This window comes from Mixophyes fleayi, chromosome 1 (genome assembly GCF_038048845.1).
Source record: "Mixophyes fleayi isolate aMixFle1 chromosome 1, aMixFle1.hap1, whole genome shotgun sequence".
NCBI lineage: Eukaryota > Metazoa > Chordata > Amphibia > Anura > Limnodynastidae > Mixophyes > Mixophyes fleayi.
In genome coordinates this window covers 259551545-259574804 of record NC_134402.1, presented here as the reverse complement: position 1 = coordinate 259574804, position 23260 = coordinate 259551545, and the positions used below count along the sequence as shown (strand labels likewise).

Sequence of the window (23260 nt, the reverse complement as noted above, 5' to 3'; positions counted from 1 at the left end):
CAATAAAACAACAGTGTTATAATTATTCATATACACTGTTGTGCTTTAAATTAGGCTAGGTACACACTACAGGGTTTTCAGCCGATTATCGGGCCACTCACAAGATAAACGACTGTTCGGCCCAATATCTCATTAGTGCGCACGCTCCAATGATGAGCGATTATCGTTCCAAAGCACATCGTATCGTTTCATTTGATTTTTAAACCAAACTTAAAATCTTGTTCAACGATGGAATGATGTTATTACAATTCTGCAGGGGAGTGAGCAGAGTCATGATCTTTTCAGCAGGTGGTTATGACAGATGAAGAGCACAGATCTAAGGGTAAATCTTGTAAAACGTGTTTAGTATGTACACATGAATCGGCATGCTGATCGGGGGTTTTATTTTTTTCACTCGTTGGTAAAATCATTAATCTATTTCGCATAGGAAGAATTTTTCTGTAGTGTGTACCCAGCTATAGTTTTGCAGCCCTCTTATTTGCTAAACTTGGCCATAAACATTATTTTTGCATAATAAAACTATATAAGCAAGACATCTACAGTCCCTAAAGGCCCTACAGCTTTCAACAGGTTTTGGGTTTTTTTCTACTTTAAAATAGCCTCATAAGACTTTTTCCACTATGAGATACATTGTGTGTCTCTTGATTTAAGACCTCTTTATGCATTAATGTAAACCAGAATAGACAGCAATTGTACTTGTAAATCACAGCACCATTCTCAACTCTAAAAGCGTGTCTGACAGCCAACAGGTTACAGGAATTTTGTGGTTTTGCAAATCAATTTGGTTTTTGACAAGTGCCACTTTCTCACTGTTAATCTTTTCAAGTGATTTAAGTAGTATGCTAAACAAATGATGGAAATCATCATACCTCAGTGCTGGTTGATATTCCAAAATGTATCTCTGGGTAAATTGATAGTGACACAAGGCAAGTGAAGGGATAGCTGTAAATTGCCCACCTCTATGCATTTTTTTTTAGTTACAATTTATATTCATTGCAGCAGAGAATTTTGCACCTTTATAAATAATGAAGCATTACATAACACTGCCCATTGTGACTATGCAAAACGCTGCTAAAACCAAGGCAAATCCTATTCTAAAATATATTCGTAAGATCTATCTAGCTATCTCATATCTTTCACATATCCACCTAAAATCTATCTCAAATCTATCTTTATATGTGTGTGTAAAGCATCCGTGCATTACTGTACATCTGTATAAATCACACTGCAAAAAGATTATATTCCAAAATGTCTGGAGAAATTACTAAAGAAAAAGAATAATAGTTATTAGACCTGTTACCTATAGAAAATTAAGTGTTTAGGTTTATATGGTGTTTAGGTTTATATAGCTTAAAAAATATGGGGAAAAAAAAAGGGCAATTTATGATTAGGTGGCCAAAATACTTTATGTGGCACTTAAGAAGTGTAAAATGTCCCTCTAGAAATCTCTGGAGAAAAAGCTAAGTAGACTAGACTGGCCTCACCAAAGGCTGGCTAATTTATATTGCTGATCTGCTTGTACTTGGTCTATGAGCACCTGGATAAAACTCCTGAATTTTGAAAGCAGGCACTCCTCTGCTGACCTTTGCTCTTTGAACTCATCTGCTGACGAGTAAATTAAAGTGTATTAATTTATTATTTAGCTATTTATTATTTTATTAACCTTTAATTATATTGCACCTAACTAGCAGGCAGCATTTTACATAGTATATTTAATCATTTACATCACCACCTGCCAGGGCCAGATTAAAGGAATAGAGGCTCCTGGGCTAAGGGGGCCTCCATTCCCCCGTGAGGCCCTCCCCCCCCAGTAATCCACCCGCCGCCCCCCGCCCCAAGCGCTTACCTCTTTCTGTCTTCTGTCACTGTAGTCATTCCGCAGCGCGCTGTAAGCTCCTTTCTGAGGAGATCTCGTGAGAGTGAGACTCATGAGATCTCCTCAGTAAGGAGACTACTGAGCGCTGTGGAATGACTACAGTGACAGGCACGGCAGCATTGGGCGCCCCCGCACCAATCAATAATGTCGCTGAGCACTGTCAAGGGCCTCCTGGATGCCCGAGGCCCCTGGGCTGTAGCCCAGTTAGACCTCGGGTTAATCCGGCCCTGCCCCCTGCTCAACATGAGCTTACAGTCTAAACTCTATACCACAATGAAACAATAAAAGCAGATTTTAGAACATCATTATGGCAATGTAGGCATGCCAGACTTCTAATAAAATACACAAATTACACACATTTGTAATCCTTAAGTATTAGTAACAGTTAAAGTAGAGCTAGTACAAAGCAATAAATTATTCTCAAGTAAATCTTTCATTTTTATCCCTGTTTTTTTTCTCATTTGTTTTAACAAACATAAGTTCCAGGGTAAATGTTATTCACCCTGGAACTTACAGAGATTCAGCAAATGTTGGTACTTATGTTGGCTTTGTGGGACCTTTTGGGTTCTGGACTCAAACTTGTGGTTGAGGAGAAGATTTGGGAAATGTAAAGTACTTTTTCTCTACTTCACTCAGATGTGATGCACAGATGACCAAATTGACAAAGTCCATGAAGTGTGTCACCACACTTCCAATATTACATTATGAAGAATCTATTTTTTATTCCGTAGAAGAGATGCATGTTTAGCATGAAGGTATAGCAAGAATAACCTCAAACGACAGTCAGTTTGCATGGTTAATTAACGCAAAACTTCCCTATGTTAAATGAGGCTTAGTAAAGAGGTGCATCTCTTCCTTTCAATATTTTTAAAGTATATAAAGCACAGGAGAATGAGCTACTAGCCATTATGATCAGGATAAACCCAGATATCTTCAGAGTTTGCTTACTGATAACTTTCTCTTTTACATCATGTGGATGGCTGGGTGCGTGTGCGTCGTTTACTTGGGGAAAAGATAGCACTAGGATGCACTATGGGAAGAAGGCAAGCTGGCAGAAGCAGTGTGATGCTCTGGGCAATGTTCTGCTGGGAAACCTTGGGTCCTGGCATTCTTATGGCACGTTTTGACACATACCACCTACCTAAACATTGTTGGTGACCAAGTACATGCCCTAATGGAAATGGTATTCCCTGATGACAGTGGCCTCTTGCAGCAGGATAATGCACCCTGTCACAATAAAATTGTTCAGGAATGTTAACGAATCAGCTGCTAACGTCTTGGTGCCAGATACCACAGGACACCTGCAGAGGTCTTGAGGAGTCCATGCCTCGACAGGCCAGAACTGTTTTGGTGGCACAAGGTGGAAATACATTATGATAAAAGTTGGAGTCTGCAGATCAGTTTCTGAGTGCTGCACCCAGTTGGTAGGTAAAACTTGGAAAACCATGTTTATTAAATTGGGACTGAAAATTAATTTGGCAACCTGTGTGTTTACGCCATTAAATGTTGTTTTTTTTTTTATCATTTTGCAGTATAACAATAGCACTAAATGGGAGGTATTAATGTGTTGCAAGTGTTATGCACTTGCCTTAATAAATAATCAGTCTCTAGCACACTTATATGCCAGTCTACACCTTCACTTTTTGATGTTCCAAACCCCATCTTGCATGCTGCTTTTTATTCCTCATTAAATTGACTGATATAAGCCCAATAGTTCTGCAGCTGGCTGTGGTGTTTTAGAGTTTTAGAGCTCTCTCTTTGATCTCCAGTTTCTTCAAGCATGCAATGAATTATGACTGCAGTGATAAGCACTTAACACAGAACTGAGCGACTGGGTTGAACAACACATAACTTAAAGCGCCATGGCTCCATTATACTTTCATTTAGTACTTCAGAAACTTCAGGCCTGTTTGTGAGAAAAAGGGGAATGAGATCAAGGAAATGTCTCTGGTCATACGTCAAGTTGTCTTCTTGCTAGTCAGAACAATGTCATGTTAATGATTTTAGAACTGGAAAGCAGAAACAGTCAATAAGATCAGACCTTATTGACTGAAAGCAGACTTTAGTATTACTCAATCAGTTTTTTATGCTTGATTTCAAATTGTAGTTCCTGTTTGATTATGTGCTATTATTTTTAAATAAAATAAATAACTGGCACTAAATGATACAAGATAGAAATTATTTAGCCTTAATATATCTATAACCCATAGGCATTCTACGTGTAAAATATAACCAATGTCACCTCCATCTTAGAACAAGTGCAGTTACTTCATTCTTGTATAGAAAAAATAAGGTACATGATGCTTTAAACTTAACCAATTTTCCAGTTTTTGTACTGGTTATAACATTTTAATTTCTTCATCTATCCAAACAAGTTTTATTTTAAAGTCTTTTTTTATAGTAGTTATTTTTTTAGTAGCATACTATACTTGTTTTTGTTAAATAGAACTTACATAGAGGAACATGGGCAAAATTATTATATAAATACATCATTCCACCATTCTTCTTTAGATACTTTTAGACAAATAGGGCTACCGAAGATATACACCTCACAATTGTCCACTTCTGAGTTACAGTATAAAATGAGCACTTTAGGGTGGAGCTTAGTGGGTCCTGTGAATGAAAGTGTTACTGCTGAACTACAGGAGCTCATTAGCCTGGACACCCATTGCTATCTATGGCCCTTGCCTTCCAAATGTCTTAGAAGAACAATGAGTGCCAAGAGGCATAAAATATTAAAGTAGTACTACTGGATCAGTTTTTCACCCAGGCAGCCCAACTCCATGTTGGGACAGGAAAACCGGTTACCACAGCCTGTCTAAACAGAGGACCCCTCATGTAATCTGCAGCACCTATGTCCCCTCCACTTACATTACTGGACGAAGAAAGTTTTAATGCACACACATAAGTGAGATATAAGGCCCGATTCATAAAAGGAACACAAAGTTAAATCAATTTGCGTTTTTTTACATTGGTAGGAGATTGCGCGCCTGTACGCCCGTATTCAAGTTCAAGAGGATCTCAAGAAATGCTTCTAGTTGAATACGAGTATAAAAGTTTGCTTTGCCTATATGGTATTTGCTATATGAAGACAAACACAACACACTGCAGGATATGCACAATGCATATCTATATATAAAGTCCCATCAGAACGCGCAGACAAAAAAAAATATTTTTAAATAGATTAACAACTGTTTATAATATAAAAAAATACATTAGAAAAAGTATTTTTCCCCATAATTATTTCACATGAAATACATATATCAGGATGTTCTTAATGCCTACTGTACATGAATCGGACAGATATGTGTGCGCTCAACCTTGACATCCCTTACTGTCAGTTGCCTACATGCATATGCCCCTTCCCTCCCCTGTTCCGACCTTGAAAGTGTAGATGACACTAGCGTTTGAAGATTAATTGCATGCACTTGTGTTCACTGCATTTCTGAGCTTGCACAGAGAAATTTTATGAAAAATATGGCACGTATCAGGATTTACGTTCCTTAATGAATTAGGCCCATAATGTCTGACACTAGATCTTGCTTAAAAGAAATCAATGCTGACATTTCTAAGCTAGGGAAGAGAAAAGATTACAATGAATCCTGAGTTAGTAAAAACTGTACAATAAGCTCATTCAATTTCATTAAAAAAAAACCTGAAACAGAGTTACAAATTATTAAGGACAAAATAGAGGATACGAGGATACGGAGGATCGCTCACACTGCAATATTATTAGACTCAGAGGAGTCACCGAATCAGTCTAGCAGACTGACCTACTCTCATATACTCTCACCCTATTCTTCTACATACAAACCACAAACGCCTGACCAGGATATACTTATTGATAGTGTCTGTGTACTCGCCAAGTCAAATCACCTATTGTAAAGCAAACTCCTACAAAGCTCGGATGAACCCTAGAGGGACATCCTCCCAGATCTGTCTCCTGCTACTCTAGCCAGGTGAAAGTCTTTTCAGACAATCACACTAGCCTTGAGGAAGGTGAACATCACCGATTGATGGGGCTTCCATGTTAAACCATTTGTCTTTCATAATGGCAGATAGCTATGTCTTCTCTGGAGTCTGCCACCAAGCTGTTCCATGGAACATTTCTACTACCCCCAGTAGAGGACAGGATCTCTCCCACTACTCTTTCTTCAGACAGGCCACCCTTCCCTATCGAAGTCCAGCACCTGAGGTACCATGCTCTGATTTAACTCTTAGGAGGACACTCAGAGATGGTTTGCTTTGTGGGAGCCTGCATATTTCTGCAGGCCCAACTTCCTTAGAGAATTCAACCCAATACTGACAAAGTTGGGGATGGTATCATGTGGGTCTCCCTGTTATATTGTGATCTGCCCAACCTGGCACAGCAGTAGGACCCCACACGCATTGCCCCCCTGCTTCAGAAGACCATAGAACTGTTGCTAGTTAATTATTTTAGGTGGTGGGGCTGCTGGTGATCATTACTGGATCTCAACTCCGGACGCATACAAATATACATAGAGTGCATCTTAAAGCAGCTGCATTCTTACACAGTATTTTCAGTTACGTACAATTGAAAATACAGAAGTTAGGCCACAATTTTGCAGCCATAGGTTTTCTCTTATGTTTAGGGGGCAAAAATGTGGTCTACTCTAGATGATGCCCTTAATGCATTAAAATGGAAAATTTATGTGCTGTCTGGTCTATTATTTTGTTCTGAACTCTCTCAAGGATATTGTTAATTGGAAAAGGCTACAATACAGATGTTTATCCCTTCTGAATCAACAGTATACAAAAATATCAATTAACAGGAAGTGTATAATTCAAACTGTTTTGCCATAGAACCCAGAGCTGGTTTTTAAACTTGTTACTTGTTGGTACTATCTCTGTCTGTTGCAAAATATATACATGAAAGGACTGGTGTTTGACACAGATGCTGTGTGTGGGTAGGCATTTAGTACATTTATTTAATTTGACCACAGAATGCATTGTGATGAATGTACATTAGTTAAGGAAAGTTTACAATGAGGTCTCTGAAATCCTGAAATGCTTCTCAGTCACACAATTGTGCAACAATAAACGTTTCATTTTCCTTCCTACAGCTCTGTGGGCAGCTCTACTGCATTCCACAGGACCTGTAGGATTTCTGTCAACCATAAGAACGTACACAGGATTGCTGGAGACTTATTATGGACAACTAATTGGACTGTATCTCAACTTAATGGCTTTTATGCAGACTGAGGTTTACATTTCTGACCCTGCTAGGCACTTCTGCAGAAGCTTCATAGGCATGCACAGCACATTTCAGTAGGGTGTGCACCCAAGGAATTTCACCCCAACTCTCCCATCATTACAAGTTCACACAGTCGCCGTCTTATATTTTAAAACTGTTATCCTAATGTTATCACCGCATCAAGAACCTCATGATAATTATGTCAACCCATAACAAATATCATCACCAAATTTCATCATAGTTGTTTCACTACAACTCCAGTCCCTAATTTCCACCAGGGGTAATTTGCTACTTATGGCACTAGCAGACAGCACTAAACTCACTGTACACCCCATCTGTGACATATATAATAATTTCCCCTCTAAACAAGTTTAAATATAGGACTTCAGAATTCTAGGCCATGAGAACACACGAATCAGAGTCTGGTGTTAGTCCGAGTTCATTACACTGAGCTCAGTTTATTACACCCTGTGTGCACGTCTATGAGAAGCTCAAACTCTTCCAAAAACTCTATATTATACCAAAATTATAATGTATTTTTTATGCTAGCAGACAAGTATCACAAAACCACTCCCCAATGCAACCAATCCACCTCAGCACCATAAATTCACTTAAATAAAGACAATAAGAAAAACTATGTGTATCACAAATTATTAATTAAATGTAGTTCCTACGGCACTCCACTGTTAACGGCACACTAGTTTAAAAATAGACAAAAGAAAATAAAAGAAACAAAAGTCCAGGCGCTGTCTTAATCTCGTATAAAATACACCAGCCAATTAATAACAATAAATAATATAAATGTAAAAAAATACTTAAATTTGTTAGATGTGTTGAAGATCTTTGTCTTCTATTTCCAATGGACGTTCCCAAAGGTAGCATACACAAAAAAGATATAAATAGGATAGTAGTGCGACACTTGCTGAACAATACAATGTAATAAATAGGTGAATAATAATTGTGATCAAATCTCCACACTTATATCAATATTGTCGTTGATAACTTATACCGCTTTCATACTGCCGTCCCGGCAATATCCCATGTTTTTCAAGCTGGGTTTTTGCCGGGGCTCGGAGCGTCCCAGCTCAGAAACACCATTCATACTGCACCTCGGACCCGGGAATTTCCCGGGTTGACCCCAATAATACTGCACAAGTCTGTGCCCTGGCAATTTGTGGGAGTCATCACCAGAGCAGTTTTCATTGGCTGAAAAATGGTGATGTCATCCACCATTTCTCCTAAACTCCTTCTCGAATCTTCCACGGGCTCCCACTGATGACATCATATCCTCCAGAGACAGGCAGACAGCCAATCAGCTTGTTTTCTGTGCAACCCGGGTTGCACCATTCATAGTGCAGGCAACATGGGTCCGACCCGGGAATTACCCCTCGATAAATCCCGGGTTGAAGACCCGGGATTTTAGACCCGGGATTTTTGACTTGTACCATTCATACTGCACCAAGACTCGGGTCGTTTGAGCTCGCCCCGGCAAAAACCCGGGATTTTGGTGCAGTATGAATGGGGTATTAAAGTAAAAATCAGGCAAATGAAGACATAAGGAACATCCTGTTTCCCCCGAATCCTTGCGTCCTTTCCACAAGTCCAGACATGCTCCATTTTTAAAGTAATCTTTTAAACTAAACTGAGGCGGACATATTTTTCGAGTGAATTTGGACAGGTTCACAGGCTAACCAAGGGGGGGGGGGGGGGGTTCTAGTGCCTAGAACACCCCACCCCCCCCATACAAGCCTGGGGCACTGTATAATTGAGGTTGCAGGACCATGCTCCAGCTTCACACAGCTCTGGGAGAGCTGCGTGCACCTAACAGTAGTGCATACAGCATTGTCCATGTATATTATGGGGATAGGAATAGTTGGAGAGCAGCCAAGCACTGTTTAAAATTATAGCTACGCCCCCATGCATGCTGGCCACGTCCACTGGTGGCGTGGTGTGGAAACCCCCCTCTACAAATCCTGAGTTTGCCCCTGAGGTTTAATATGTCTCTCCATTCACTTTTATGAAAAAAACCACGGGCAGTATAGTGGAGCAGTGGTTAGCACTGCTGCCTCACAGCTCACACTGGAGTCATGGGTTCTATTCCAACCAGGGTCTTAGTGAGTAGAGTTTATATGTTCTCCTTGTGTTTGCGTGGGTTTCCTCCGGGTGCTCCGGTTTCCTCCCACACTCCAAAAACATACTAGTAGGTTATTTGGTTGCTATCAAATTGACCCTAGTCTGTGTTTCTATCTGTCTGTGTGTGTTAGCAAATTTAGACTGTAAGCTCCAATGGGGCAGGGACTGATCTGAGTGACAAATATTCTCTGTACAGTGCTGCAGAATTAGTGGCGCTATATAAATAAATAAATGATGATGATGTGTTCTGGTTTCTTCCCACAGTCCAAAATAATACTGGTAGGTTAATTGGCTTCTGGCAAAAAATGGATCCCAGTCTGTGTGTGTGCATGGTAGCAGATTTAGACTGTAAGCTCCAATGGGACAGGGACGGATGTGAATGACTACATATCCTCTGTACAGCATCACCATAAAAATGATAATAATCCTAAAGAGAAACACTTTTACATGTCTGAGTGCTTTACTTCAGAAAGAATCAGATAAGGTATATAGGAAGTAAAAGCCTACAGCTTTTAAGTTTTTATTCAGGAAAATATATCCATCTGGACAAAGGAGTTACTAGGTTTGTATCCATTATTTTCACAGACAGTTGCATTCCTAATTTCTGAGCTCCTCGTCTGCTGTCTAGAAATTCAGTTACATTTTTTAAACAATTTGGATGCTAAGAAATGTATATCATACGGAGGTAAGCTTGACACCAAAATCTTCCTGCGTCAGTGTGACATCAGCCTCCACCACTAGCCTGTGCTATTGGGAACCCTACTTCTTCCACTATCTACTCGTTTTATAATAACGTTTTGCTTAATTTATCATCAAACTCCACCTACAAACATATTTTTTAATGTTTGTTTTAATAGATTTCTATTCCCTTTACAAGCATGCCTTGCCAGCAGAGGTCACACTCCACCTCTCTATAGGCTAAGCATTATCTATCCATCTGCCAGGATGAGATAATAGGAAAGGGATGACGACTGTTTCGTCAAACTCTCTAGCAGCTTTGAGATGGTGTAAGCTGTGTTCCTAAGAAATTGTCAACAGCACTTGTTTCATGTCCTTAAGTTGCAGACACAACACAAGGTTAACATTATTCCTCAGTGTTTTGAATGGCGTTACATCATGTTGATATAGATTTATGCAGTTCCTGGATCTTTTGGCATGACATACATTTGTTTCTGTACTTAAACGGCAACTTTTTCATCCGCAACAGAAAAGGGCATGCACTCCTACTGAGCTCAAACATTATACTTGAATGCAAAGTAGTAACTCTCCAGACACACATTCACATAAACGTTCACACTTGCCGACATCTGCTGGTCATTGATGATCCAATCTGTGCAGAAGGGATTTTTGATGTAGCCGTGGAGCATATGTCGTTTGTTTCCTCTTATTTATTTTAACACAGAAAATTACTGACCCGTGCAATAAAAAAAGCCACTGCTATTTTGCAAAGCTGCATACAACACGGTTACTCGAAAGCCCAGTAACATTTAGTGTCCATTATTTCAAACTCAATGACTCTGAAAGGAAACAAGCTGTGGGGAAAAAAACTGGTCTGCCACGCCTGCCCTAGACATACAGCTGGTTAGTCATTAAACCTCCAGATGTGAAACATAAACTGCAATTATCCCAATGACTAACCAGCATTTGTACTCTAAATATATGTTATGTTAAACTGTTAGAAAGCAGTGGTTAAGCATGGCACATGTATAATACTGATTGTGTTGTAAGACTTTGAAAATTGAGGACTTCTATATACCAGCTGAAAACTCTCCAGATTTATAGATAGTACTTTGTAAATGATCCTCACTGTCCAAACAAGGGCTGATTCTGCTACTTGACCAATACGATTATCGTTCAACTTGGCCACGTAAATGGGTGGCAAATCCAACAGGATGCCGCTCTTTGGACCCTTGGTCCGAGCATTTAAATGGCTTCTAACACCATAGCAACTTGTCTGTTTGGAAAATGCTTTTAGAAGATGAGAGAAGATGATGAGATTTTGATAAGCTCATTAGCAGCAAATGTGTTGTTTGTGATATCAGACCAATTTCCCAATATAGGCTGCAACATCGTAGTATATATACCCCATGTTTATGGTAGAAATGTTTCTATTGCCAAGATTAGCTGGTGAATACTAACACTGTCAATGAGATGTACCTAATGTTGGCATAGGAAGGCTTAAAACAGGCTAATGGTTTATGAAGCCTTAAAACTTAAGCCCTAATACTTGTGTTCACATCCTCTTGTTTTATACAGGACTTCAAATGTTGAAATTTACCCCAAACACTTAAATATCATCTATGGACAAGGATGAAACAGTGATCAAATAACCATGAATAATGGTAGGATGTTTGCTTGGTCTTCTCCAGCAATAATAATGCTCAAACTAACCAGAACGGCAGGACTTGAATAAGGCTATTTACTTTGCACAGACAGCTTCTTGTGTGCAAACCTGTGCACTAAAATAAGCTGCCGTGGGCCCTCCAGGACTATTCTCTGTGCAGAGACTTGAAAACGCTATCTTACATTACTGCGTATTATCACTTATCATTCATTGTTGTTTTTATGATCTTTGTGCAGAACACTGATAGTTTCACCCTCCTTTGGAATACTATAAGACAGTGAGAGTCAGGGAACACTACGGGGCTTTTATTTCAGCAAGATTCTCAAAACTGTCCAGGGAAATATCCACCCTCTTTCACATTTGGCCACAAGATTTTGCATGTTTTGCTGGTGGAGTTTGGCCTTAAGTGATCCCGGTCCTACCCCAACTACACCACACAGCAGAATGAACTGACCATTGTCATTCCAGCTCTATTCAGAAACTATAAAATGCAAATTTAAAAATACAGTGCGGAATGTCATTCCATGGGATGGCGAAGCAGAAGTGGAACTTGAAGACTTTATCATCATCATCATCATCGTCGTTTATTTACATAGCGCCAACATATTCCGTAGCGCTTTACAATTGGGGACAAACATAGTAAACTAATAAATAAACTGGGTAAAATGGACAAAGAGGTGAGAAGGCCCTGCTGGCAAGCTTACAATCTATGGGATTACTGACAGAGTTTAGATATTTATGAAATGGCTTGTTCTCCCGCAAAACTCAAATTTCACCTTGATTTAATACTTTGCAGAAATATATATATATATATATATATATATATATATATATATATATATATATATATATATATTTTATAATATATAACTCTATATATGGACTCTCCACTCCATCCCCTATTTTAAAAATATTGTTCTATAAAAAGAAATCTATTTTCTGCAGATGTCTCATGACATCATATTGCCATCTGTACAGGGGTCAATTAAGTGAGTGAGAACAAGGGTCCCTTTATTCATGCTGTTCATGTGATACTGGATAGCAGCATATTTACAGAGTATGAGAATTACTCCACAGGACAGTGATTCCACAAGAAAAGAAAGTTTAGCTATTGAAAGGCAGCTTTACCATTTGTTTTTATTTCATTCAAGGCATGTCTACAAAAATAATAACGACCGATGTTCCCTCATCTGTCCTTTTACATTGACATACAAGTATGTCAGTTTGTGCACACTCTGACAGCTTTACATAACAAACATTACAGATACTGTGTTCTAGTCACTGCATACCAGACCAAAAAGGTCTGTGTGCAGATAAATTACCTGCATGCTATGTGTAACGTTATCTGCTATCTAGCAGTCAGTCAGAACACATGAAAGGACAGGAAGACAAGACAACACCAATGACTGCAGGCAACGCTCTACACCTGGGACTGAACTTCCCTCATTAATAATTATGCACTGCTCTGCTTTATGACTGATTAAGCTATCGCCTGTCACATTTGTAGCCCTAGGAAGAACATAATGATGATACAATGCTTTGCTCACAAATAAAACATCTTCCCCTGTCTTCAACAAGGACTTTAGATCATCTTATTTTTATGTTAGGAAACTATCATGCAATATTTCGTTTCTGATTTCCCTATTTATTTTTAGAAGGAAATTCCTGTTAGAAGAAACGTGGAAACAAAGAACAAACCTAGTCTAAAACTAATGGATAATGTGCTTCTTCCTGTAAAGAAATATCTAATATGCTTACCAATCAACCAGATTATTTGATTGTGAGGTGACTGTCTGTTAGAGAGGGGCTCTATCTGCACGGAAAGTAACAGTGCCTAATGCTACATATCTGTTATAATTTCCCTTGTGTGTATGACAAATGCAATTAAGCCTTCTAGATATCATTAGAGACAATGGATTAGAGACAATGGATTAGAACCTTGTCATGAGGCAATCAGTGAACAAGGGAATGAAGATAAATAGGTTATGGGAACCCTATTTAAGGGATTAATAGAATTACCTCCTTTGCTGGCTATATCATTGCCTTCTGTACACTACAGGATTATGTAGTTATTATTGTAACTAAAATTCACTACAGACCCTTTTTACCTGATAGATATTTTCCACCCCCCATGTTCTGTGCAACATATGGACGTTCTGATCACGGTATTGCATTGCTGCCAAGGGAAATTTGTTTTCTTTTGTTTGTTTTTTTTAAGGACATTTTTATTACTATCATCCATGCACTCATCATCTCCCGCCTCGATTATTGTAACCTACTCCTCACTGGCCTCCCCCACTCCCGTCTAATCCCCCCTCCGCTCTATACTCAATGCGGCCGCAAGACTCATCTTCCTCTCACGCCGCTCCTCCTCTGCCTCCCCTCTCAGCCTTGTCTTACACTGGCTTCCCTTCCCCTACAGAATCCTTTTCAAACTCCTCACCACCACTTACAAGGTTCTCTCCAACTCTACTGCCCCTTATCTCTCTAGCCTCCTCTCCATTCACACTCCTGCCTGCTCCCTGCGCTCGGCCAACGACCGCCTCCTCTCCTCCACCCTTATCACCTCTTCCCATTCCAGAATCCAAGACTTTTCCCGTGCAGCCCCCCTTCTCTGAAACGACCTCCCTCGTTCCATCCGTCTCTCTCCTACTCTGTGCTCCTTCAAACGTGCACTCAAAACTCAACTCTTCCTCAAAGCCTACCAACCATCTACTTAACCCCCATCTCCTCCCTTTAGCTCGTCCTCCCTTCTCTCCTCTTGCCTCAACTGGCTCCTCTTGTGCCTGGTCTGTTTACCCTCCCTTAGGATGTAAGCTCGTATGAGCAGGGCCCTCTCCCCTCCTGTCTCCATACCTGTTCTTCCTCTCCGTCTTTACTGCATATGACTGGCCGGAGTTTCTGAAGTATTGGTACTTTTTGTTCATTGTTCTGTATGGTTTCACCCTGTATAGTCTACTGTTAGTACTGTGTGCGGTGTTGCGGATACCTTGTGCGCCTAACAAATAAATGATAATAATAATAATAATTCTCCCTGATGCTGAATCAGTACAAGACGTGCTTGTCTTCGCCATCTGTGGCATGATGACACAGTTCTGAAATTGTGTCCTATGCCCATGTATTGATGCCTATGGAGGTGGCCATTTTTATGGAGACCAAAATTTAATCAAAAACTGTCAGGTAAGACAACATGACTTCAGTAATGGAGACAGAAATGTAAAAGACACTTCAGTCTCTAGAGATTCATTAGCTGCTTTTATTTAACGCATAGTTGGCTACTCTCCCGGAATGTCCGGGAGACTACAGCATTTCTGGGAAACCTCCCGGGCGAGCAGGGCAACCTCCCGGTTCTCGCCCCAATAGATAAGTGGCGGGGCTTAATGACGCAAATATCGCATAATCTTAGCCCCCTGCTTTAATTGGCCAAAATTGTGACAATCTGTTAGGGGGCGGGGACAAAATTATGCGATTCATCAAGCTCCGCCCCCGCACACCCCTGAAACCAATGAGGAAAAGTTGGCAAGTATGACATAACTGATATATTCATGTGGATGGGTGTTTGTGTAATAGCCAATAAATGGCAAGCAGTCAAGGTAGCTTAACGGGTAGGAGTACAATATGAAAAGGATGTCAAACAGTGGTTGGGGAAAGCTTTCTACAAGACGCACAAGGTGTAGTCCCACCTCCTTAATCAAAGCCTAAGAAAGCATAGGGTGCAAGGGTACTTGTATACTGTACAACATTAACAGTGGTTTCCCCAGTGAACCAGAGGAAACCATAATGACATCATGATGAAAAATGTCAGAAAGTGTGCAAGGCGACTTTCATTTCAATGAACAAGTACACACTAGGAGATATCGGAGTTCACATTTTGTAAGAAATAACATTGGATTAACAAATGTGCCCATGAGCAGTTACGCTGTGTAGCTTTCAAATTACTGTCCAGTGCAGTAATGATTATACTATAAATATGGTGCTCCACTGAACAGTAAGTATAAAAGAAATAAAGTAAACATGGGATTCCTAGGTTTCCTACTTACCAATGGTTCTAGTTCCTTGCGATCTATGAGATTCAGTTCTGTCACAAAGTAGTAAAAGTGCTTGTAGCAGGTATTGACATGTGCTTCTGCTCCCATGATAATGATGCGGTCAAAGTGATGGATGTATACATGGACAAACACACGGAACAGCCTGCACAGGATCTTCTTACAGATCTGAAGGAAGTTCTTTGGGAAAGGGACTCCTGACAATAGAAGCAGATACAATGACAAAGTTATTACCCCACAAATGTCTTCAATACCCCTGAAATGCTACAAGGACTTGTATGGGAACATGGAATATGTATAATGACTAAATCCAGCAACATTACATAAAGAACATCAAATAAACAGAACGATCAGTAGGCCTTTCCCAGAGTATCAGATGACACATGCTGTACGTTAATATGTTGGATCTTTTGCTGTTATCACGTGATATATACACATTTGTAAATCTGGGAGAATAATAAAACAAAGTTTAATGTTTTCTGTTTTGGAATACATGGAAAATATAAAAAAATTAAAATATCATTTAGGTCGTTGTAAATGGAGACCTATATTGTCGCTTGCCCAAATCAGCCCAGTTCAACAATTTCAAAACAATTTCAAGGAACTCCAATGATGCCAAAGATGCCAAACATGACCAGTCACGCTAAGTAACTGCAGCTAATCCCAAACATGTATTCCATAGACGCTTATTTTTAAGCTATTCCCCTTTCTGGCGTGGTTTGCACATGAATGAGAGGAAACACTCTGAGCAGTCACTTTCGTTCTTAGTAAGAAATATGATACTTTAAAGATAACCATGTATTTTTGGCAAGTTGAAGGTCAACCATTGCAAATTACAAACATCTACACAAAATATAATCAATCTTCCTCCACTTACCGTCATCACTGTATTTGAGTCACTCTGGTATTCATTTAAAAATACAAAGTGCAATAGTCCAAAGCATTGAAAAACATTCCCTTACACTGCTACAGATCGGTTGCTTGGCTTACAGCACTATATAAGTAACCCCCCACCCCCTTAATAATTAAATAATCTTTATATAAAATTCTTAAAGGTGTCAGCATCTGTCTTTGCACATGTTTTACTGTCCGACCGTCCCCCCCACTCCATTTAATGTCTGCCACAAACAACTAACCTGCGTAAAAGCATTAATGATATGGAACAATGCACAAGCTTATCACATGCTCATGTTTTCAGTAGAAATCAATACAGAATTACCAACTTGCCGGAAAATGATTTTATGAAACATGTCTCTGTGTAAGTAATGAGCTAAGGGTACTTACAGGATTTTGAACGTTACAACAAAAATGATGAAGTCAGCAGAAAAAATAAGAGCAAAAAGAAACAAGACAGGTTCCAACACAGCTATTACTTTCAACGACTTGGCCTATAAATCATAAAACAGTTCAATTCAAACTTGGTTAAAACGGAATTGAATAATGCTGACTATAAAAAGTATATACAGCAGGAATTCTATCTTTCCTCTAAATTAAAAATTGTGTTCACATAAAGGTGTCCCTGCTGGGTTTTTTTTTTATTTCACTACAAAAGGTACTGGGTTTTGTATAAAATCCATATTGGCTGCTACAATATATTTATTCCAGCACAGTGGCCTAGTGGTTAACACTTCTGCCTCACAGCACTGGGGCCATGAGTTTGATTCCCAACCATTGGCTTATCTGTGTGGCGTTTGTATGTTCTCCCCGTATTTGTGTGGGTTTCCTCCGGGTGCTCCGGTTTTCTCCCACACTCCAAACACATACTAGTAGGTTAATTGTCTGCTATCTAAATTGACCCTAGTCTCTCTCTCTCGGTCTGTGTGTGTGTATGTTAGAGAATTTAGACTGTAAGCTCCAATGGGGCAGGGACTGATGTGAATGAGTTCTCTGTACAGCGCTGCGGAATTAGTGGCGCTATATAAATAACTGATGATGTTGGATAACTGAAGTAAGATATACATAAATCGGTATCACTTTGGTATCCCATTATGAAACTGACAATACAGAGAAATCCAATCTTGCACTTGGTTTGCACTAAAGACACTTTATTAAGCATTTCATAGGTTAATGCTGAGCTGGGCTGGCCAATGTTCTGAGTTTATGTAAATATATTGGTTCATATAGTAGTCACATGCGTCCAGGTGCAGTGTTGTAAATGACCTCCCACAATAACAGGGGCACCAACAGGGAATGGGGGCACTTGGGATTGTTATTTATTTTTAATTATTACTTACTGGCCATATACCTCACTACAACCGTCAGGGCTGTCAAGAGAAATTTCAGGCCACAGTACAGCAAGTTCTTGGGGCCACTTCCATAGTCACCAAAAGGGGCGGGGCGGCACTAGGTTGGTGACTCCTCCCATTACACAAGCAGGTTAGTGTGAAAGATATAAATCTAGTAAGTGCAACCACAAGAGGGTATTGGACCTTGGTTGTTTCTTATTGGTGGTGTACTTTAGTCTGGAAGTTTAGATTTTTCACTTTTCTGTTTTATATCACGCAGCAAGGGCGTATCTGTATATATTTAAAATCTACTATACTATGTTCATATTTTCTTTGGTTTTTGGTAGAAACGGACGGAATGGATCCTCTGGAATAATGCACTTTTAAAAGCTTCACATCAAGGAAAACCAGAAGTGCGGGTTATTTGTGATTCACATTTGCAACTCATTTTTTGATAAGAACTCTAAATTTGTTAAAATATTTCTTCATATTTCTATTCTAATATTTCTATATTTACATATTGTGTTTACACCATCACATGTACATTTTGTATATGTCCAGCAAGTGATTCATTTTGTTCCTGACCAATATCAACCACACACAAACAATAACCGTAAAACAGTTACATATTTGATTTTACAGGAACCAAGTACATGAAGTGGCGCAGCGACAAATCCACAAATACTCTGGGATTTTCATAAAATGTAGTTGTTTGCAGTTTATTTTGTACTTTGTGTTATCAGATAGTTTATATTGCTTTTGTATTCTGTGGGTTTCAAAAGTCAATAAAATAGATTATGTACAAAAGTATTGGCAAGTGAAAAATCTATAGCCCGCAACACTACAGAAACTGCAAAGATAAACACCCATAAAGATCATGTACATATAAATGTAAGCACAGACTGTTATGAACATGTTGACATGTTGTTAACAAGGAAAAGAACATACTATGGGATCAAGTCACAGTATATTTTATCTGCTTCACCTGCTCAGTAAGAGAAGGTAAATAATCTAAATGAAGCTCCACTACCACATTCAAAGAAATGCTTATGTGCTTTGTGCTTAGCGTGTGGCTGGAAATATAAAGAAGAAGGTTAATCTGTGATTATATATTATGCGCAGGTTCTTGTTGATCCAACTCAGTCAGAGCAAGAACACAAACATTCTGCAGCCTAGTAATGGCTGCACATCAGCGAGAAAGATATTTAAACTCAAAATTAAAAAGGGATAAAACCCATTTATATTATTTAAAATAAATATACCCCAATATAGTAAAATATACATATAGATTTTGAAAGGCTATCCTCATTCAGAGAAGCAAAACTTTCAAAGGGGGGTGATACATGAGAAATAAAGTTAAGAGTGTTGGGTACATTAATTTAACACAAATTATATCTTTCAGTTGTATCTGGTTCAAAAAGCACTTTCTAATGTAAATGGGCCCACGTACACGGTTTACTAGGCTACAAGACATTTGGTTCTTACAACATTTCTGAGATGCTTATCACAACTAACTTTACATTTGAAATAACATTTTAACCACTTGACATTATTTTGGCAACATATAGGAATGAATATCTTTTTTGCATGTTACATAGACACAAATAGATGAAATTTGGGGGAAACACACTTTTATAACATTGTGCTTTTGTAACTTATTATACAGTTAATTAACATGGAAAATTTGTTGAGCACTTCTAGTCAGATCTGTTGGTCACAAGTTGGTACATGTGTGGGCACCATTGATATAAAGTGTTCTAGGTATAATAATGTGGTTATTAGGGATATACAATATACATATATTTTTAGTAATTATATGCACCATGTTAGGATGCTATGTAATGCAAGAATAGACATTAAGGCGGCGGTTCCCAAACTGTGCGCCGCGGCTCCCAGGGGTGCCGCGGCGCTGTCACTGGGGTGCCGCGGGCCAAGCATTGAAAGAAAGAAAAAAGCACAGAAACTTGCCAATCCTCCGGGCGCCGGGACCCAGCAGACTCCTCTCTCCCGCAGCTGTCACTGAATATCGACGTCAGTAACAAGCTGCGGGGAGAGGAGGCTGCTGGGTCCCGGCGCCCGGAGGATTGGCAAGTTTATGTGTTCTTTCTTTTTTTTTTCTAAGGCTGGCGCACGGCAGAGGAGAAAGGGAGCGTGACAGGCGGGGAAGAGAGGGTGACGTGACAGGCGGGGAAGAGAGGGTGACAGGACAGGCGGGGAAGAGAGGGTGACAGGACAGGCGGGGAAGAGAGGGTGACAGGACAGGCGGGGAAGAGAGGGTGACAGGACAGGCGGGGAAGAGAGGGTGACAGGACAGGCGGGGAAGAGAGGGTGACAGGACAGGCGGGGAAGAGAGGGTGACAGGACAGGCGGGGAAGAGAGGGTGACAGGACAGGCGGGGAAGAGAGGGTGACAGGACAGGCGGGGAAGAGAGGGTGACAGGACAGGCGGGGAAGAGAGGGTGACAGGACAGGCGGGGAAGAGAGGGTGACAGGACAGGCGGGGAAGAGAGGGTGACAGGACAGGCGGGGAAGAGAGGGTGACAGGACAGGCGGGGAAGAGAGGGTGACAGGACAGGCGGGGAAGAGAGGGTGACAGGACAGGCGGGGAAGAGAGGGTGACAGGACAGGCGGGGAAGAGAGGGTGACAGGACAGGCGGGGAAGAGAGGGTGACAGGACAGGCGGGGAAGAGAGGGTGACAGGACAGGCGGGGAAGAGAGGGTGACAGGACAGGCGGGGAAGAGAGGGTGACAGGACAGGCGGGGAAGAGAGGGTGACAGGACAGGCGGGGAAGAGAGGGTGACAGGACAGGCGGGGAAGAGAGGGTGACAGGACAGGCGGGGAAGAGAGGGTGACAGGACAGGCGGGGAAGAGAGGGTGACAGGACAGGCGGGGAAGAGAGGGTGACAGGACAGGCGGGGAAGAGAGGGTGACAGGACAGGCGGGGAAGAGAGGGTGACAGGACAGGCGGGGAAGAGAGGGTGACAGGACAGGCGGGGAAGAGAGGGTGACAGGACAGGCGGGGAAGAGAGGGTGACAGGACAGGCGGGGAAGAGAGGGTGACAGGACAGGCGGGGAAGAGAGGGTGACAGCTGGGGCAGAGAGGGTGACAGCGGGGCAGAGAGGGTGACAGCTGGGGAAGAGAGGGTGACAGCTGGGGAAGAGAGGGTGACAGCTGGGGAAGAGAGGGTGACAGCTGGGGAAGAGAGGGTGACAGCTGGGGAAGAGAGGGTGACAGCTGGGGAAGAGAGGGTGACAGCTGGGGAAGAGAGGGTGACAGCTGGGGAAGAGAGGGTGACAGCTGGGGAAGAGAGGGTGACAGCTGGGGCAGAGAGGGTGACAGCTGGGGCAGAGAGGGTGACAGCTGGGGCAGAGAGGGTGACAGCTGGGGAAGAGAGGGTGACAGCTGGGGAAGAGAGGGTGACAGCTGGGGCAGAGAGGGTGACAGCTGGGGCAGAGAGGGTGACAGCTGGGGCAGAGAGGGTGACAGCTGGGGCAGAGAGGGTGACAGCTGGGGCAGAGAGGGTGACAGCTGGGGCAGAGAGGGTGACAGCTGGGGCAGAGAGGGTGACAGCTGGGGCAGAGAGGGTGACAGCTGGGGCAGAGAGGGTGACAGCTGGGGCAGAGAGGGTGACAGCTGGGGCAGAGAGGGTGACAGCTGGGGCACAACGGGGCAGAGGAGTGTAACGGGCAGAGAGCGTGACAGCTGGGGCAGAGAGCGTGACAGCTGGGGCAGAGAGCGTGACAGCTGGGGCAGAGAGCGTGACAGCTGGGGCAGAGAGCGTGACAGCTGGGGCAGAGAGCGTGACAGCTGGGGCAGAGAGCGTGACAGCTGGGGCAGAGAGCGTGACAGCTGGGGCAGAGAGCGTGACAGCTGGGGCAGAGAGCGTGACAGCTGGGGCAGAGAGGGTGACAGCTGGGGAAGAGAGGGTGACAGCTGGGGAAGAGAGGGTGACAGCTGGGGAAGAGAGGGTGACAGCTGGGGCAGAGAGGGTGACAGCTGGGGAAGAGAGGGTGACAGCTGGGGCAAAGAGGGTGACAGCTGGGGCAAAGAGGGTGACAGCTGGGGCAGAGAGGGTGACAGCTGGGGCAGAGAGGGTGACAGCTGGGGCAGAGAGGGTGGCAGCTGGGGCAGAGAGGGTGACAGCTGGGGCAGAGAGGGTGACAGCTGGGGCAGAGAGGGTGACAGCTGGGGCAGAGAGGGTGACAGCGGGGCAGAGAGGGTGACAGCGGGGAAGAGAGGGTGACAGCAGGGGCACAACGGGGCAGAGGAGTGTAACAGGGGGCAGAGGAGAGTAACAGGGGGCAGAGGAGGGTGACAGCTGGGGCACAACGGGGCAGAGGAGTGTAACAGGGGGCAGAGGAGCGTGACAGAGGGCAGAGGAGGGGGGACATCGTGAGAGAGGGCAGAGGAGGGGGGACATCGTGAGAGAGGGCAGAGGAGGGGGGACATCGTGAGAGAGGGCAGAGTAGGGGGGACATCGTGAGAGAGGGCAGAGGAGGGGGGACATCGTGAGAGAGGGCAGAGGAGGGGGGACATCGTGAGAGAGGGCAGAGGAGGGGGGACATCGTGAGAGAGGGCAGAGGAGGGGGGACAGCGTGAGAGAGGGCAGAGGAGGGGGGACAGCGTGAGAGAGGGCAGAGGAGGGGGGACAGCGTGAGAGAGGGCAGTGTGTCTGGATGCAGAGGGGGCAGTGTGTCTGGATGCAGAGGAGGCAGTGTGTCTGGATGCAGAGAGGACAGAGTGCCTGAGGGCAGAGTGTCTGGATGCAGAGGGGGCATTTTTGCATACAACTAAATAAGTATTTCTGTCCTGACCTAAATACTTATTACAATTTTTTGACCCAACTACTTCTAAAACAGGACTGCTCAATAATTATTTTGGAGGGGTGCCTTGAAGAAATTTGGAGACTCTAAGGGTGCCGCGAACTGCAAAAGTTTGGGAACCACTGCATTAAGGGGTATATTTACTATGCGGAACTGCCGATTCCCAGTGCTTCAAAGTAATCTTTTAAAATGTTACTTTTATTAAAGCCAAAGCACATTGGGTTTTGTCATTAACAATATTGCTGTTTGAAGATTGCCATTTTAAGAAAATGGTTTGAAAGCAACGGGAATCGGCGGCTCTACGGAACCGCCACATGGTAAGTATACCCCCAAAGGACATATGGTGTCCCTGTGAGACATACAGCTTGAGATGCACCACGCAATGACCGGAGCTAATCATGCAGGAACTTTATCACGGCACTGAAGTTAAACTCTAGCACTATGATCGTTTTCCTCATGCAAAGGTTTTATTTCCTGCTGAACTCTAATCTGAGTTCAGTTCAGTAGTCATACAAACTTTATGACTGTGTTTCTATTTCTGCAGTGAAGTGCTAATATCACATTTCAGTGTTGTTTTAATTAAGGATCACACTGGAA

General features: G+C 42.3%; 1 protein-coding gene across 3 annotated transcripts in view; it reads right to left on the bottom strand.

Annotated features, from left to right (window-relative positions):
• MOB3B (MOB kinase activator 3B) overlaps positions 1–23260 on the bottom strand; it is a 252474-nt gene that overhangs the window by 5384 nt on the left and 223830 nt on the right. For all 3 annotated transcript variants that reach the window (XM_075210002.1, XM_075210011.1, XM_075209992.1), the window contains exon 3: positions 15609–15811. In XM_075210002.1, the coding sequence (XP_075066103.1) occupies positions 15609–15811 (203 nt within the window). The remainder of the gene's footprint in view (positions 1–15608; positions 15812–23260) is intronic.